This window comes from Dendronephthya gigantea, unplaced genomic scaffold (genome assembly GCF_004324835.1).
Source record: "Dendronephthya gigantea isolate DGI-Jeju-01 unplaced genomic scaffold, DenGig_1.0 000073F, whole genome shotgun sequence".
Lineage (NCBI taxonomy): Eukaryota > Metazoa > Cnidaria > Anthozoa > Malacalcyonacea > Nephtheidae > Dendronephthya > Dendronephthya gigantea.
This window is the reverse complement of record NW_021163083.1, coordinates 510,008-529,065: the sequence shown is the minus strand read 5'-3', so window position 1 is coordinate 529,065 and position 19,058 is coordinate 510,008. Positions and strand designations below refer to the sequence as shown.

The 19,058-nt window shown below is 39.7% G+C and overlaps 2 protein-coding genes across 2 annotated transcripts; both read left to right on the top strand.

The window, feature by feature from the left end:
- Positions 1-36: 36 nt before the first annotated feature.
- Positions 37-2,201, top strand: LOC114531677. The gene has a single exon (XM_028553290.1). It carries the CDS (start codon positions 463-465, stop codon positions 1,972-1,974), a length of 1,512 nt encoding a protein of 503 aa, XP_028409091.1. The 5' UTR covers positions 37-462; the 3' UTR covers positions 1,975-2,201.
- A 128-nt stretch (positions 2,202-2,329) lies between these two features.
- LOC114531676 lies at positions 2,330-18,877 on the top strand. The gene is made up of 14 exons (XM_028553289.1): positions 2,330-2,372; positions 3,562-3,703; positions 13,066-13,235; positions 13,530-13,618; positions 13,747-13,836; positions 13,988-14,086; positions 14,154-14,226; positions 14,350-14,426; positions 14,589-14,773; positions 15,085-15,191; positions 15,343-15,481; positions 16,024-16,193; positions 16,557-16,700; positions 16,837-18,877. The coding sequence occupies exons 1-14, from the start codon at positions 2,345-2,347 to the stop codon at positions 17,982-17,984; spliced, it is 2,661 nt and encodes an 886-aa protein (XP_028409090.1). The 5' UTR covers positions 2,330-2,344; the 3' UTR covers positions 17,985-18,877.
- Positions 18,878-19,058: the final 181 nt, after the last annotated feature.

The following is a 19,058-nucleotide window of genomic DNA, read 5'->3' as shown; positions in this document are numbered from 1 at the left end:
TTTTTTGTTTAAAGTTCAAGTTAACTCTATACCAAAGTCCTACATTTCATACGTTTCCTATAATTAATCCTCATTTCCTTGTAACTGTTAGAACTTTTTCACTTAGTCCTATACTGACCACCCATATATACTGTCCCCGTTTCTATAAGTGAATCGGTGAGCGGCTGAGCGCCCAGGTTAAGATCAAAATGCCACCCGTAAAATCAGTGTTGTGTTCGCAATATTTAGCCTCTTGACATCAACGAACTGTCAGGTTTTCATAAACAAACTTTGAATTTACAATTCTGTACGTATATCTATAGTAAAACCGTGATAAATTCTATCGATTAGACGCCAAATATCAAACCAGAAAATCGACGATTCGAAGCGGTGTATCGCCTGAAACATGGAGAACAATGCATGTAAATGAATATCAGTTGTTTTACGGTGTCTTTGAGCTCGTAAAGTTTATGTTCAAGAGCTATGTTAGATGGGGAAGTTTGCGATGCCGATTCGTACTGTGAAAATCAAGACAATGAAATTGAGTCCGGGGAAAAGACAGCTTGCAGTCAAAGCGAAGCGAGGAGTTTAACTAAATCACAAGTGTTCTTTCTAAACGTTTCTTGGTTTGGCCTCAACGCCATGTATCTTGTCTTGTCTATAGAAGTATTCCCGAGTCAAGTACACGCTTTGGTCGGCTCTGAGGATAAGGGGCAAGTATTAGGAGCGATGATAGCGCTGGGCGCTGTTGTCACTTTTTTTGTGAGTCCTTTGATTGGCATGAAAAGTGACCGATTGGTTTTCAAATATGGCCGCCGTCGGCCGTTCATGGTCGCTGGCATGTGCTTGCTTGTCATAGCCTTGTACGGGATGGCATTTAGCGCGCCGTACGTGGAAAACGAGAAGGGAAATTCGACTTGTTCAATAGGACTTGAGCTCAAAAGATGCCTACCGTATTTAAACCTCAGCGTTCTCGAGAAGGAAAGCAACAACAACAGCGCTGACGTGGACGTTTTGCTAAATATTTTATCGCAAAAAGATACAGAGGGAAACGTTGTTATGTATGTTGTATTTTACACAATGGTGATGGCGTGTTATGCGCTTGTTAGCGTACCGTACAACGGTCTTATAGCTGATCTAACTCCGCCACAACAACGAGGCTTTAGCTCGGGGGTCATGGGAGCAATGACTTTGGCGGGAAACATAACGGGTGCTGCTATTGGTCTATTCTTTTTCCGCCTCGGGGTGGTTGGGATTTACTCATTGGTCTGTTTCATATTCGTCATTTGCGTTTTGATAACGGTATTTTGTAGCTCGGAGCTACCGTTGACTGAACAACCAGAGCATCTGGGTTTCAAAGGCCTATTCCTAGCGTATTGGGAACCTTTAAAAGACGCCGATTTTCGATGGGTCTTCATGACCAGATTTCTAATGCAACAGGGTGTTGCCACGGTGACGGGTTTCCTGGAATTTTGGCTAAACGACATGGTGAGCTTACCGCACTGTTGGTCCCCGGAGAGGTCGGTAGCACTTATCCTTTTGCCATTGCTGTTGGCAGCGGCAGGGATTTCTATCATTGCTGGGTTCCTGTCAGACGCTTTGCAAAGACGCAAGCCTTTAGTGACGGGTTCGGCAATCCTCATGTCCATATGCGCGTTGATATTCGCTTGCCTAAAAGGCAAGTACGCGTTTTACGCCTCCATACCAGTGGCAGTCGCTTTTGGGATCGGGTTCGGCGCGTATTGCGCGATAGATTTCGCCTTGGTCATGGACGTTTTGCCGGAAGATAAGGACAAGGCAAAAGACCTCGCTGTTTGGCATCAAGCCCTTGTACTTCCACAAGCTGTTGCCACGCCAATAGGTGGAATCATTTTAGATGTTTTTGAAAGATACGATTGTCATATGGGTCTGGGGTACATCATTCTCTTCACGGTGACCTCTTTTTACTTCGCTCTAAGTGGGATATTTGTTATAAAAATTAAAAAAGCGAAGTAAGAGGCCACTTTTTCATACGATGCAGTGCTTTGCAGCCTTCGTACAACTGGTCGTAGTAAACCAATTTTGTATACTCTGAATTTGATTATCAATAGCATTGATTTTTGCTAGGACAACCGGCAAACAGGCATGGTGCCAGTTTGCAGTAGATAGTCCCATGAGTGTGTTTTAATATGTCTTTTTTTTCAAGTTAACTTCCGTTTTTATATTAAACATGTACAAACGCATTTCACAGTAATGCTTTTTTTACTACATACTTCACTTTTTAGTGTCGGGTTTGTAGAAATCGTATCGCCCACAGACATGAATAAACTCAAAAGTAGGCATGAAAACCAACCGGAAATTATTCGACGAATTTGGAGTACCCAAGATGGCGGCGGGTCAAATTTCCAGCCAAGGTAAATGACACAGACTTTTGATATTTCCGGCAAGAAATCTTCTCGGCTGTCATTTATATTTTGTCTTGACTATGATTCGCCGCTATTTAGGACTGCAAACTCATAATTTCCGGCGCAGTTCAATAAATGCTCTATGTAAGTTTATATATTTGTTTATCTTACGTTTTCCCACTCCCTTTGTTGTCAGCCATGTTGTGATTACGAGCCGGCAAAAAGTTTGTGACCCCTGTGTTGGAACTTCATTTAACGCGCAATGAAAATTCACAAGTATCGATTGTAGCATACGTCATTTTGCTTGTCATTTTGAGCATATTCCACATGATTTATCATACCGTATTCTAAAATTTGAGTAACATTAACCGGACGATCTGTCCAACATAAACAAAATAGAAATGTCTGGAATCTTTGGACATCCCGATCAGACTATATACGCCCACGTGTCAAGTCTTCCGTCGTACATAGGATCTGGTATTTTTAGGTCTTATAATTGTTATTATGCCCCATAGAGACCCCAAACAACGGATTTGGAATAAACGATAACTTAATTGAACTATCTAAGATGAACTTGTAAACACTTGTCTTCTGTACATTCGTTTCGGTACAGTACGTACAATTTATCATTTTAAGCATTTTTTGAAGCTCTGTCGCTTGAAAACCACCGAAGTTAATTGCATAAATAAAACAAAATACGTGAAATTAAATTTTCAAATTGGTGGCTTCCCACAAGCCGCGGTAGTCAGTAATTTTCACCGCCCAATTTCATCCGTCGTTAAATCGCTCGTAATACGACTGCCAAGGAACTTGATACACGACGTGCTGCGTTCAAAGATTCAAGTGAAAAAATGCACTAATTCCTTAAAGTCAAACAAACAGGGAATTGCGATGAAAACAATTAATGAAATTGTTCAAAACAAAGTGACAAAGCACAAACCGCAGCATTGAGAGCACAATTACACGCTTTTTTTGCCCGGAATAAAGAAACTGGCCGATGTTGTAATTGATTTTACATATTTTTTTATTATCTTGGAGAGTTATCTTGCATTGACAGGAAAATATACGCGCATACAACTAGGGTATTTAATATTTACAATGTATTATGGCCATTGAATAACTGAATAATATATATTATGACTGCAAATGCTACACGGTGTTGATAATCTATGACGAAGGCAAATTTTCCACCAATCAGAGCGAGGCTATTGTGTTGCTGATCTGCTGTGGTTACGTTCGACGCAAAAGCATCCAATTCCATGTTTTGAAAACGATTTTTGGCGCTTTTCTTATCGAAATTTCGCTGCAATGAGTACAAGAAAGAAGGCTAGGAGACCCAGGTATGTCTTATTTACTATATTACGTGTTTGGGGTTGAATGAGGACGATAAAAAAGCGATGAAAAGCGGACAATCGGTATTTGAAATTCGGCATCACACAAGACAATGTGATATAGGCTAGGTGAATGTAGATGTTTTCGGCAATCGATGTTTCAATATTGCTTGCCGATGGACAAAACGTGTCTTTCGAAGTATCTTTATGAATTATTGCTTTGATTTGAACCGCAAGAGCGCTTAAGATGTCTGGTCGGGCAGGAATTGTCCTCGTTGAATAGCCCGGCGAGTGTCTGGTAGACGCGCCATTACAAATATCAACATTTCATCCCGAAATTTGTACATTCGTCTGTCCTCTTTGTACTGCAAATTGTTGAATAAACAATCGCTGTATTACAGAGAACGTTTATAAAGTATATCACCACGGCCAAATGAAATCAGTGTTATCGATTTTTCAGGCGAAAGTATTAAATAATACATTCCCCTGGGAGCTTGCAGAGCATAGCTGTTTGAACGTTGTTATCTTCGCAGCACCACTTCTCGCCTCCGTAAACAACGTTTGAACGGCTATTTAAGACGATAAACCGTTTTAAAACGAACCGTTTTCGCATATAACGCATTTACACATTAGTCAGGGTATTTTTCACGAGCTACGGCGCCGTTGACGACATATAAATTGCATATATATTTTGGCTTTCACAAGTGTTTTCTGCATGCCTTTGTGTTCTTCATATGTTTTTGCCAGTTTCCTGTTTTCGATACGCTTTATCTCCGCCTGTCGATTAGAAATGGCGATGAGAGAAAACGCATTAGATAAGATATAGGTTTTGACTTATTTACGGTATGGTTTTAAATCAAGGTCCATGAACACGGGAGATAGTACACACTCGCAGACCGCACAAAAGCTTCTTGGCCCGACTAATTTTAACAGGAAAAGAACCCTCGAATTATGTTTTATGTGGTCTAAAGTATTTCTCTAGTTACTGCCTTTCAATGGAAACTTAAAAAATTATGTTGAATTTGTTACAAATGTGAAATTTGGGACAACTTCTTTCGAAGGATTTGTCGAATTTGTCGCAAGTAAATTTCATATACTCAACACTAACGATTAACGAGCAATATTTACTAATGATGTAGCTTTGAATTCTCGTCTTATAGTAAATTTAAGTTTTAACTACGCGGCTATAAACCGTCTGTGTCGCATTGTAATGTATTTCAAACTATTTGTTGATGATTAAAAATTAAAGCTATCTTGTTTTGGATTAAAAACATGGTTTCACTTTTCGATATAGGTAAAAAACCACCCTAGATTTAGATCTAGTCTCCATCCACTGCTTATCATCAAATCTTTGGCTGAATTTGTACATTCAAAGATGCTAGCTTTTAGTTCCTAAGTGTATCTAATCACTGATTTGTGATAGAAATTTTCCATTTGCTTTGGCTTACTCAATAAGGGGTCATGACATGCATTTAGGTGGGGAGCAAATAGCTCTGTTTTGTTTTCAAGACAAAGAGGATTAAGCATTTAATCTGAGGTTTTGTCAGTTGTTTCCTTTCTTCTCATAAAGCAATGGAACAAATGTACTTTAATGATTGCGCTCCTGGAAACTGCTCATGCTATGTGTCGTGATGGTGTTAGGGATGTGTGACTTGCCCCTTGAGGATTTTTTATCGAATATTACATCAACTACCATGAAACCACTCTTAGCCCTTTAGTATGTGGGATAATTTTTTTTGCCAGTCAATGAGAGCTCTCTATTGAAGACACTTTGCATTTCAAACACAGCTAGTTGCCTTTGGGGCAAAGCGAATTAAGAATTAAGGTTGTAATTTATCTGAACCTGTTAGTGAACTTTTAAGTTAGTCCATCAAAATTGTATTACAACTTATTGTCAAAATCAAAATTCTATTATTCCCTGGTTTTTTAATTAATATAGGATAACAGTTAATGCCTTGATCTAATATATAGTACACACAGAGCAGATGCTCTTTTAGTATTTGTCAATAACTTTGAGATGCATCTATAATATAATTTTGCCAAATACTACCTCAAATTCTCTAGCCTTTGTAGATTTGAGTTGTGAACAAAATTTCAACTATTGTTTTAGAATTGCTGGAAATAAATTGTTACAGCGTATTGTGCGTTGACAATTGAAAAATAGTGTCATTTCCTTAGATATTTAACAAAGTAATTTTCTTTGTTTACTTAGTTAATTTCATGCAACTAAGACAAATTAATGTAACTGCTTTCTGAAAATTTCACGTGCATTGATCTTTCAAAGTTTGATTTGTCAAGCTTATCATGTGCTTGTGCACAAAACAAAACATTCCCACTATTACAGCACATATTCACATTGACATTCAAAAGCAAAGATGCAGAACTTAAGTCTTTCCTGTGCCCGGGTATTGCAATGAAATTTGAATGAAATATAATCATGGTTTATTGTATGTGAAATAGGTTTTTACTATTAAGTCATATTTAGTATATAGAATATATTGGGGACAACAAACTGCTTGGCTCATACTCAGAAGGAATGCTTCCAAGACAAATGTATAAAGTGCATACTTGACAGCATGTCATATTGAAGATATATTGGCTTTCCAATTTTCTGCCGAGCAAATGCTATACAGCTGTTACGCTTAGCTTCCTTAAATTCTGAATATTGCAGCACAAAAGATCCATGCTTTAGATAACATAGGCTTGTTTGTAATACATACAATTAGTTGTTTATGGTGCTTAGGTCTTAATGTGTGACAAACAAAACATTCTTTTGTCTTCATGAATGCTCTGGTGGATTGATTACCTAAATTATAGAAGTTCACTCAGAAACTTTGATGACTATATGAAAATCATATCCACCTTGTTCATCCACCACACCATGTTCACTTGCTTTTATAATTATTGTATTGTAGCAGGAGTTTACAACTCATCAACCATTCCTCAACTGTTTTAACATCCAAAAGGATGCTAGTTGCTTCCATATGTTCCTCAGCTAGCTATCAGTTAAGATAAATTATATGATTCCAAATTACCTGTCAGCTAATTAGCCTAATCACACTCAATTTGCTGTTTTTCTCTTTCTAATGACAGGTACATTTACTCATGAGGGGAAATTCTTGTTATGATATGAATAAATAAGTGATATATTTCAACTCTGCCATAATTCTTTATCATATGCTGGAGTATTGCACCACAAAGGTTGATCCTTTATATGACAAAGGTCTTATTAAGGATGAAAACATATATTAACTGTTCATGGTTCTCCGTTTCTCAAGAGGAAACAAACAACAGTCTTTTTTCCTAAGTTTTTCCGTCAAACCTTTCATTTCCTGTATTAGTTCAAGGTTATTTTAAATGCATGACCAATTGGGTTACTGAATAAAGACAAATGACGTTACTTAGCCTTAGAGCCCTACTAATTGACGTTGTTTTAATTTAACTATTCTTCCGTATTTCAACTTGTGATAAATGCAGTATAACCCATGGTTTAAACTAACGTGTGATGAAACTATCATTAGCTATAGTTTTTGAACTATTGTAAGCTATAGTATTTAATCTTTAACCGTCTTCACCTATTGGCTTTTGTTATAAAGTATATCAACTTCTAAACTATGGTTTTAAACCGTTTTAACTATGCAGAATATCATTTGAAAGGTCTATGTAGGTTACAATAAGTTTAAAAATCTTGGCCTTGGCCTTGAGGAAGAAAATTGAAGAAGTTAAAAACATTGTTGAAAAAAAGGAACTCTTAAAGTATGTTTGAGCAGGCCATCCATTACAACTTTACAGTCGTATTTTTGGCAAGTGATTTCTATTCAAAATTCCATGTCATTTAATTGAATTTTGGAGGTTATGTAATATGAAACCGTATTCTTCATGGCAGAGCATGGTTCATGTTATCATGGGATATTAATATCTCGTATAGGCAAGTGGTTCGGCGGATTCTTGAAAGATGAATCGTCTTATGTCATTTGTGATGGACTACCGGAAAAATAGCGACATCTCGACTTTTCGAGAAGGCACTTCGTCTGGGAGTTTAGTTGTTTGAGATTGGATATACCCAGATCGATTTTCACAAGGTGTTCGATTACACTGTTTCATTGGGCAGCCTGTTCCTGTTTATTTTAGAGGCATAAGTTTGATATAGCGCGAGGAACATTCCATTCATTCGAGTGGTTTCTTTTTTAAGACCTCTTTTTAGTCTGTAAACAAAGCATCATTCCAAAAATGAAGTGTCACGGCTCCGACACAACCATCCATTTCCATCAGAATATCGCCTCAGGGGAAACAAATTATAGACAATTTGACATCAATTATTACAATAGCAGCGAATGCATGGGCGTTATAAATTCAAAAGCAAAGCGAAACGAGCGTTGAAAAATAATTGTATATCAAGTGGATGTTATTAAATGTGAACCTGATCGTGTCTCGGAGGCAGCTTATCGCCATGACAATGTGATAGCATCCTGGCTATTGAAAACATTGAGGTTTTAAACCAAGTGGTTTTACATAACCGGGTATTACCTGCTGCTGCCTAGTGCATGCATGGTTCAGATCATTGCCAGTCAATAGGTTAATAGCATTCATATAGTCTTATAGACGCTGTCGAATAGTTTGGCTAATCCATGATTAAACGCTTTCCGTCTTCCGCAGTCGGCTAAGTTCGTCTGGGGAATTTTGACGGTATTTTAAATACGCCTTTTTCGAGCTCCGAGGACGCCAGCTTGTCAAGTGGGACAAAAATGGAATCTTCTCGAATATTTAAAAAAAGACTCATGTCGGAGTAATGAGTAATGTGCATAACTGAATGTGTATATGAGACCTGATTAAAAATTTAGGAAGAATATACCAAATATTAGGTTAAAAAGACGTCGCAATTGTTAGCGGTTGTGTGTGAGGATTTTTTTGGTACGAGCCAAAAACAGTGGACAAACAATAAGTTTACATTTTCTGTTATTTCATGTATAGAGATATTGCACTTCTCATCTTTCAAAGTTTGTCGCGAAAATTAAAAAAAGAATTCTTGAGTTTGGTGTAGTTTACTTCGTGATGAAAGGTGTTGGTCATGGTGCTCTTTTTTCGACACAGACTTTGTGTAAAGTACTGATGTTTCATTTACAGAACGAAACAGTCCGTCTACATATTTTATTATCATATTATTAATTAAACATCTTTGGAATGAAGCGGCTCGCTCGCTTCAGTCACTTGTTGTATTGTAGGAGGTAGAAAGGCAACTGCCTAGCATGCAAAAATCAACTTCCCCCCTCCCACGTTCAACGCTTCCTTATCGTTCTTTGAGAAATGTTTCATCATGCAAAAGGTTCTAATCAAAGCTGATTTTTATTCATTGATTACAGCTGATTGTGTTTATATTTACCCATAGTGCGGACAAGGAAAAATCTCGCCTCTATATCGCGCAAATAAATGCAATTTTCGAATCGTTATCTTGGAAAAATGTCTGACGGTCGAAGTTTTTCGAATGGATGACATTGTTCGCCTCGATTACAAGCTGTTGACTCGCCTGCACTTAGCCGTGTTTGAAAAGTGAAATTCCCTCGAATTTTAACTACTGTTAATATAAACCCCTTAAACCCTCTTTACAATCGAAGACAACGAGGTATATATAGGGCTACTTAAATAAACAACCTGTGACCATTACAATCCCCTGAGTTCATCACCTACCCTAATTTCCTTGTCTTTTGCGCTATGGTTAAAGCTCCTAATTCATCCCCTCTCAGACATTAATTTAGCTGATGCAATATTTAGCCATATAATCAACAAGGACTTCCGTTTCAACGTTTTTCATTAGCGAGTCACTGCGTGTGCAAGTGTTAGCAAATAATATTCAAGTATTTGAAGGGCATAAACAATGATATTGCCTCGCCAAATGACACTGTAACAATATTAAAATTGATCACATAAAGAGAACCGATGCTTCGTATTGGATGTTAAAGGCATTCAACGCACAGATTGCTATAAATCATTTTGAAAAGTGGAGTCAACACCTTCATATTCTGCCCTTATCTTTGTTTCTTCTTATCGTTTCATATTCAGACGCCTCGGTTTTTTAGCTTTTGAGAACAGGAGATGAAATTGATTTAACCTGACAAGGGTATCGCTCCAATCAATCTAGCACAGGGCGAATGACAGCTCAAAAAATCCTGAAGAAACTCTGTAGAAACCCACGAAGATCACCTAGATGCATGTGTGTGATTTTGCGTATAGCTTTTTTTGGCACATATAAAAATGAGAATGGCATTAAAATCTACCAAAATCTCGACATACAGGCCTTCAGGTCGCAGTCTTTGGGCGTATCCAGATCGAGCTAATGGTCGAATTTTTTCTATCAACTTCCTAAGAAGACTTATCAACGCCTCGACCCGAGGGTCTTCGTCAGAATGAAAAGCAACTTGACATTTCATGCACAGATGATTGCTGTCCTTCAACAGCTTCAAGCATTGAGCGGGAAAAAATGATGGGAAATTTCCTTTTTCGTGTCCCATTAGCAGAATGTTTCTGGCACGTTGCTAAAGCTTATGAGTAAACACTTATATAATCAATCTAGAAGTGCTTGTTCCTTAGCAAATGGTGGAAATTTGGGCTCCAAACAGGCAGATATTGATCATAGCTACCTTGCGGGCTAATTTTCAATGGTGTAAGGCTTTCGTATACAAAATCTTTTCTAAATTAGCTGTATATATAAGAGTATAAACAAACTCATCAAAGCGTATATCCCGAACGAAGCGCCTGCCATTTCTCAAAGTGCTTGTTAATTGAATACGGAGGTTCTGCATTTATCCTTTGATTGCTCAGCCGCTTCTTGCATTAATTACAGTTGCAAAATCCGTTAGCACTCGACCATTTACGATCTGATTCCGGAACCACCACCTCCTCCCCTGGAGGGGTAGGCTGTGTACATACATTGGTGGTCTTTGCCTGGTTGTTGGTTTCGAGAGCGACAGATGGTGGCTGATCGCTTGCGGGAGCAAACAGCGAAACTGCATCTCTCATCTCTAATTCTTTTCCAATCTTAAGTCCTCGCTATTATCAAGAGAAAACAGACACATGACGGCGTGTTGTCATCTGCATATGGACAACGAAGAGCTCCTCGAAGAGTCTGAAACTGCGTCTTAACACGCTGATTAATTAAAACTGATTGTAATCTCAAGTCTGCTTCATAGAATTTTTTATGTGATTTCCGACCAAAGGAAACAATGCCTCTCAATCTTTGCCCTTGCGAAAAGGAAGTCGGCAATCCTCGCTTCAACATGCCCCAATTCCCTAAGTAAAACAATGGAAAACATGCGTGTTCTAATTGCGATAGGGGCGGCCCTTATCTTTGAGTTTCGTCCTTCAACTTGAAGCTGCTTCCTACGCTTGCTTATCTTAGCCCTTCGGGCAAGAGACAGAGTTTGGGCAAACCGCGTGGGTTTGTCGGGCGTGAAGATTACTGCCTCCTCCACGCGCACGTCACGCCCTCCCCCCAACCCCACGATGTAACAATGAAGAGTCGGTGTGAATGAAAAATGCAAATAGATGTTATCTTTCTTCGTTCCCAGAGAAAAGGCCTTCTCAAAAACTATTGTTTATCGCTCGTTCTATCTTTGGTAAAGGTTTACTCTACAAGGACACCCACGCGGAAAATTAGCATGCGTCCCGGATAACATTGCATTGATAGAAAAATGTGTTTTCTGCGAGTTCGTAGATACGAGAAATCGCATTACGTCTTCCAGCTAAGTTTTCGTCAGCGCTTCTCCGAATTTGGCGACCATTTGCGCAGCACTTAACGCAAATCTTAGTTGCGTGCAGACGCTTTGCTTGGCCACATCAAAGCTCTTAACAAGTCACTAACTATTTATGTTACCGTGTGATATTATTCTTGACTGATACAAGTGTTGGCGATTAAGAAATATTATATGTTATTGTCGAGCTTTTGCCCCCATAGCATTTAATAACGCACAGGCGCTTATATGCGCAGCACTTACGTCGATAACAGACACCCCAGGATTAGCCCGGGTTAAAAATCCATAGTACTATCCATTCCTTATTTGGATTAGACAAACACTGTCACGATTAGCTTGTGTTGAGCTGTGCGAATTTTTCCCGCGACACCCCGTCTCATATGCTTAATATATCATTCTCGTGTTTATTCTCGTTGATAAAGATGTTAAATTTAGTAGCTTCCTCCACACGAATTGGCTGACGCGAGCGGTGTGGATACCGAACAGCGCTTTCCTTCGATTCTTGAAATATTTTTTCAAAGAAATGGTGAAAATAAATACCGTGATTCTAATCTGTCACTCATTAGGCGAGAGCGTGCGTTCAGAATACCGGTGTTAATATCTTTCAAGTTGTGCTATATTGCTTGGTAGTTATAAAACAAAAGCGTAGGAATAATCCGGTTAGTCTTGAGATTTTTAAGTGCTTTTCGATGGGTTTTCATGCGGAATTTTCCAAGTGACGCACGCGATTTGAAGAAGTCACGGAAGGTCCACACAACGTTGACCTAACGCAGACGAATGCTTTCTTGTAATTTGCGGATCGAATTCGCGTAAATCTTGGAAATCTCGCGCCTGATGGAAGAGTTTTTTTAACCAGAGTATGAGCGCAATTTGCAGTCTACGTGACTTCGGTGTGGGTCTCTGATTACTGACCCACAGAGACCTGTTGCTAAGCGTAACCACAAGTTTATGTAAATAAACATATAAACATGCAGTCGCAGGCGTGCGCGGGTTGCGCTCGCTTATGCAACCCGCAAATCGGGCTCAAGAATTTGCTTGTTTGTCTGAATACGACAATCGTCATAAAAATATTATCACGAGGTGATTGTATACAATTTCAGTTGCGGCAGTGTTGCTTAGCGGATTTCCTTTGCCAAAGAAAACCATCGCTCTACTAACAATATTTCTCTCGCTATTATTCTGAGTGCAATCGATCAAGCTTCTAAAGTGTCATCAATGATATATTACATAACTTTCGCTGGGAAATTAAGCGATTCTCGTCGGAAAACTCAACTCAACCTCTACCAAGCACACTTAAGATAAAGTAGACTCCGTTAGAAATATATGATATTGTTTCCTGGGCCTATGAAATATCATTATTGTCATTAATAATTGACATCAATTTGTTTTGCTGTACTTACAAATGAACTGCTCAAGTTCGTACTCTGGAACATGGGAAACATTTGAAATTTATAATTTGATGAGCGGGGCTCATCCACTTTTATCACCGAAAAATTGATTGCTTGTAAATGTTAATTGACGATTGTTGTGTCAGCCTCGCTGCAACGATTTATAGACTGCGTGAGCGTGAGCTAATATATATTTATCATTCTTGTCATTGCTAAATAGATTTTCTTCTTCATATAGTCTGAAGGGCTCGTTGAATCCATCGAAACGACATCGTGATCGTGTAAATGTTGAATTGGACAACCTCGCGAAGCTGTTACCATTTCCGCCGGAGGTCATCGCGAAACTTGACAAACTTTCAGTGTTGCGCCTCAGTGCAAGCTATTTACGAACCAAGAACTTTTTCAAAGGTGGGTGGTAACTTTATTCAAATATCTTTTCAAGTGATCAAAATCCTCCCGGCTTGATACCTTCCGGCATCGCAAAACCAGTATTATTCGTATTATTTTATATTTTTATTCTTCGTGGGTCTTTGATTAAATAGTTTTTCGTAAAGGAGTGGGATTTCAGTATTCTTTTGGTAGTGTGATTATAAAAACTATAAACGAATTCGGAGGAAGTCCATTTCAGCTGATAAATAAGTGGTTGTAGAACACCTGTCAATGGTGCTCGTACTAAATATGATAACATTTCACTTTTTACAGGTCTGAATGTTGGTTCGAAGTTAAATACAGATTCATCAAAGTCAGATGAGTTTGAAAAGACAGGGGCTGTCAGTGACCTGTTGTTGGAGGTATGTTCTGAACGTCCATGTCAGTGAATGATGGTTATTACACTGTTACAATCAAAATAACATGTGGAAGCGTCTAGCATTTACAATTGTGTGTATATTGAAGTCTTGCTTTAAATATTTAATGATAGGCACTTGATGGGTTTTTGATGGTTCTTACCCAAGATGGAGAAGTGTTTTATGCCTCTGAGACTATAAGTAATTTTCTTGGAGTGTCGCAGGTAAACCACTAGGTTATTTATTATTATTTATACTGGATGTAGTTCCATGCATCGGTTCTAAACTGTTTTATATCTTATTGACTGAATGTTACTACAGGAGAGGGCATCTAAGCTAAAGCAGTTTTGTAATCATATCTCTATCTGTTTTCAGGCGAGCGTGATACACCAAGATTTTCTACGATTCGTTCATGCTGACGATCAGCAGATGATTGAGAACAACCTCAAGCTCGTTCCCACTCCTACTGAACCGGTACGCCGAATATTCAAGCAGTCAAATTCAAACCGCTTTTTAAACCTTTAATATTTTTTTTTGTTAGAAAATACGAGATATTACCGATGATAGCGACGAATCTGCTGCCGAAACGAGCGACAATGCAGGGGGTGAAAACGGTGAGTGTACACTGAACTCTATGTAGAAGGAACGATAACTTTACCAGCTTCATGTTTGCACAAGGCCTTAGTTAGTATATAATCTTAGTATCATAGAGTCGACGTTTTAAATTCTCTTTGTAGGAAAAGACTTAAACAAAGAACGGTCTTTCGTGTGTCGGTTTAAATGCATCCTAAACACGAATGCAGGATTTTTCAAGGTAATTTTGCATTATACTTTACCACAGACTTAGAATTATCCAACAGATTTCCCTGGTATTAAGATCCATCCAAAGAAGAACATCACAGCAAGATTTGCAAGTGTAAATAGCCTTAAAGCACAAACAATTGTCATATGTCATTGAATATTTTTATGTTTCTAGCCGTTCAGGTGTCATGGCCGCCTGCGTCAGGTTGATGTGCCTGACTCAACTTGCCCCCAGATGGCGCTGTTCCTGATCTGTTCACCTCTGGAAATGACCACCTCCATTATCGAAGTGCGAATGAAATCCATGTTGTTTTGCACGAAAAACAAACTCGACCTCACGTTTGTGGACATTGATCAAAAGTAAGAGCTCTACACTATAATTGCTCTTTCTCTTGTGAGGGAAGCTTGCTGTGTCTCCCCATTTTGGTGGCTCGTCCAATTTTAGGCAAAATGTTCAATCATCATTCGTACTATTACACCCAAGTTGTATTCGCCATTGCATGATTACCTATACAAATTTACGCCGGTTCAAACTTACATTTATAACAACTTACCACACGGATGAATTCTAAGACATCCATCCTGTTGAATGAACCGAATCCAGGTTAGGTTAAATTGTTCTCACCTCATTTGTATGTTGTGTTTAATGATTTATCATGTATTCATTCCAGGGGGAGGCAAATCGTTGGATATACCAAGAAAGATATTCAAACCCAATCGAGTTACTGTATGATGCATTACGATGACATTCCAGTTCTCCGAAAAATGCATCAAGACCGTAAGTATAGCACAAAACGTGTACACAAATGACCTCTAATGCCCTTTCACAACAAGTATTGTACACAGATTTCCATTAGTGCCTATATATGGTGCATTCAGTCATTACCTAGATAACCCGGTGATAAGTTGTTCCTTTTTGTAAATTGCAGTCATGTCAACTGGGAAGTGCGAAGGAGTTTTTCGCTGGTTGAACAAGCAAATGAAATGGCAATGGCTAAGTGGAAGCGGACAAGTGATCTTCAAGAATAACCGGCCAGATTTTGTCATCACAACAAACAAACCTCTAACGTAAGTTCACCGAGATCTAGTTTTGCGATTGCGCTGGTAATTTAGGATGACCCTTGACAGTTTAGAACTGCAGTTTAGAAATGGTGGATTTTAGTTCAGTTTAAGTGAATCAGCAGTATGAAGACCCTAACTTTATGGTTATGGAGAAAAAGTAAGAAAGATAGAACTATTCAGTGTTAGTAAAGTTAGTTCAGTTTAGGTAATTAATGCACAAGTATGAAGACTCCAACTTTCAGCAGAACAAGTAAGAATGTTCGAAATGTTTATTGTTGATGAGAAAATGTAACACTGATAGAATATTAAAAACAGTTGGGGCTGATGTGGTTTTTCTAAGTTAATGCCCACAATGATTATTTATACAAGAGCTGTATCAGTTTAGTATTGCATGCAGAGATACTCGCAAAGAACTTGTTACAGAGTTTAATGTAGTTTGGTTCAAGGCAAGACTGTTGAACTTCAGAGTTTCGAGCTAAAATCTTAGCTATAGAGTTCACTGGGCATGACATGGTTGATTCTAAAGTATGCTCGTTTATCGTACCCAGGGACGAGGAAGGCGATGAAGAAGTGAGACGAAGAGAACGTGATCTAGGAATCGTTCCTACCTCACCTGTATCGCTGCTCAGTCATCTGCAGATCAATTCACCGCCACCGTCCAATGTCCCTGTGGGTAGTCATAATGGACCCCAACCGCACACGACTGGACTTTCACCAGGTATACAAATCACATTCCTCTTTTTCTGCGGTGTTCAATCTGTGATGCTAACCAACAAACGCCGTGTTTGAACTCATGTTTTTCCTAAAGCTATTGTCCTGTCGCTAGTGCATGGAAGACAAAATTTGTTTACATCTAACCAAATATTTGTCAACAGTGCTTCTAAATGAGTATGAACTAGAGTTTGTGTCCAGAAGAATCTGAAACGATATTTAGGCAATTTTGAAAACAGTGTTATAAGAAAACTGCTTCGTAGGCCCGACTTGACATTACGTTTGAAATATCACAGCCTGAATATTAAACACTATTTGGGTTGGTTATACTTGTACATGAATTGCAGCGTATGCGTTTTGTCTCTTTTAGATTCCAATGTGTCCCCGTCTCTCGTCGGCCCTGGTCTACCGACTACCTCTTGTACTTCTGACCCATTTCCCCCAGAGGACCTGCCCTGGGATTTGAACACTGAGGCTTTGTTTGAGGCGAATGAGGCCACGTGGGACCCAAGAGGTTCGTATTCCCCTTTCTGCTGTTATATCATCGTTCGGATATTACAATTGATAATGCACTGGGTATATTATATATGGTGATAAAATTAGGCGTTGATAACTTCCAAAAAATTTCTTTTGTAAAAAACCTTTTTTAGCTTCATTATCTGATCTGGATGGTATCGGTAAAGGTGACCTGGTCAGCGATCTGTTCGAGATCGATGTCAATTCCTTGAACCTTGATCCCTTAGACGAGAGCAATACTGTACCCTTGACGCATGCGTCAGATTCCTCCTACCCTCTTCCAGAAATCTCGCCTAACCCCTCCGTGCCACCTCCCGATGCGTGGGCGTTACGTGATCAACGAACGACATCGCAATACCCGCCCGTACGAGTGCAACCACAACCAGTCCAAAGCTCCGGCATGTTGATTTCAACATACAGCAACAACGGTGTAATTCCACACACCGGAGGAATGCCTCCCCCGGGTATCGGTACTACAGGAATGGTGTCGCCACACACAGGAGGAATGCCTCCCTCGGGTATCAGTACTACAGGAATGGTGTCGCCACCAAGCGTACCGCCGGGTGTAATGCCCGGCCGACATGTGCCCCGTAATGGAATTAATTCTTCGGTTCCAAATGGTCCGGTGGTGAACGGACCCAACCCATCAATGGGTTACCACCAACCGACGATGACGTCATCCCAACCGCTGCCACGGGGCAACGTCGCTTCAAATCCAACGGGGCTGCTCACAGTTCAAACTCAACCAATGTTGAATCGTTCATACATAAAAACTGAACCAGTGCGTTCTACTGGGTATTACTGCAACTCTGCAAGCGGGGATCGCAGTTTTCCGGGAGGAGTGTCCAACGGTCTGCCTTTCCAGGGGGTGCCGACGCAGAATAATGCGTATAGATATCAAAATAACAAACTGAATCACGGGGGTATCCCACAGTGGACCACGGCACCCCCAAGTCCATATTCATCTGGTTCTTCGTCGACGAGTTCCTACGATGCACTACACGTGCAGTTTTCCCCCACCGAAATCCTAACGTCACCATTCGCGTCTCCAGGCAACGACAATGAGTATAATCACCTGAACGCCTCTCACCAAGCTCCGTACCCGGGACCACCACAACCAGGTGGTGGGCACACGAAACGTTCGTTCCAACGCCCCCCGCCAAGTTTTCCCCAACCTTTTGTAGATATACCGGAGATTGCGCCGGTCGAAGAACTAATACCCGGGATGCATCACACCTCTCCGATCGCGTCCCGCGCAACCGCCGGCCTTACGCACTTGTGATAAGACGAAGCTGTTCACGTGACCACATGCACGGGCCCACGATGACTGATTTTTCGGATTGCATCGGGGCGGGAACCGACGACGAACAACGCATGCGCGCAAATCTCGCTGATAAATTGGTTGAGTTAGCAGACGGCCGTTCATATGTGCTTTTTTAGAGAACCCGAGTTCGTGTCGTGAGTTCTGTTTAACTTTCGAAGCACCTTTTTGGTCCTAAATGGAGTGAACTTGTTTTGCAAGATGAAGTATTTTAAATGCTTTTATACATTTTTGATAAATACGGTATGTTGTATGAAGCATGTTTAGCGAATCGGTAAACTCGGGCAATATTTCCGTGTGAACTGTACGAGTTTTAAAGATTATTTTAGGCAATGTTCGTGCAATTGAAAAGTCGCAGTTATTTATCGACTATTCATCGCAAACATGCTACATGCAACACTTTTGGCCAAGTTGCCGCCATTTGTGTATCCATAGATGGACAGTCTCAATAAAAACAATGTATAGTCGTGACACTTCACACAGCGCATTCACAGCTTTTCAAACAGCTAAATAGTCGCTTCCATCTTCTGAACGAGATTGTCGAAGGCAATTCCTTAACAAGACGTTTCGGAACTGAAGCCGGTCACTTGCCTAATCTTTAAAGTAACTATTTAGGGTGACTGTCCATCCCTGGACTTGCAAATGTTGGCAAACACGTATTGGGCTGGCTGTAAATAGTCTATCCATCTTGCACGCTCTTTGCCAGATTTTGGACACGCACGAGGGAAATTCTGCACGCGAACGTTACCTTTAAACTATTTTTAACATGTGTGTATTGGAGGAATTTTAGGCAGTGAAATTCTTCAAAATTATTACAGTTTATGTGAAATAAAGAATAATATATTTTGATCTTATATGAATTTTGTTTTGTGCTGATTTGGAGATTCATTTTGAGATGAAAGGAATCATCCCAATGTGATGGGAATCATCCCAATGTGATGGGAATCATCCCAATGTGATGGGAGTCATCCCAATGTGATGGGAATCATCCCAATGTGATGGGAATCATCCCAATGTGATGGGAATCATCCCAAT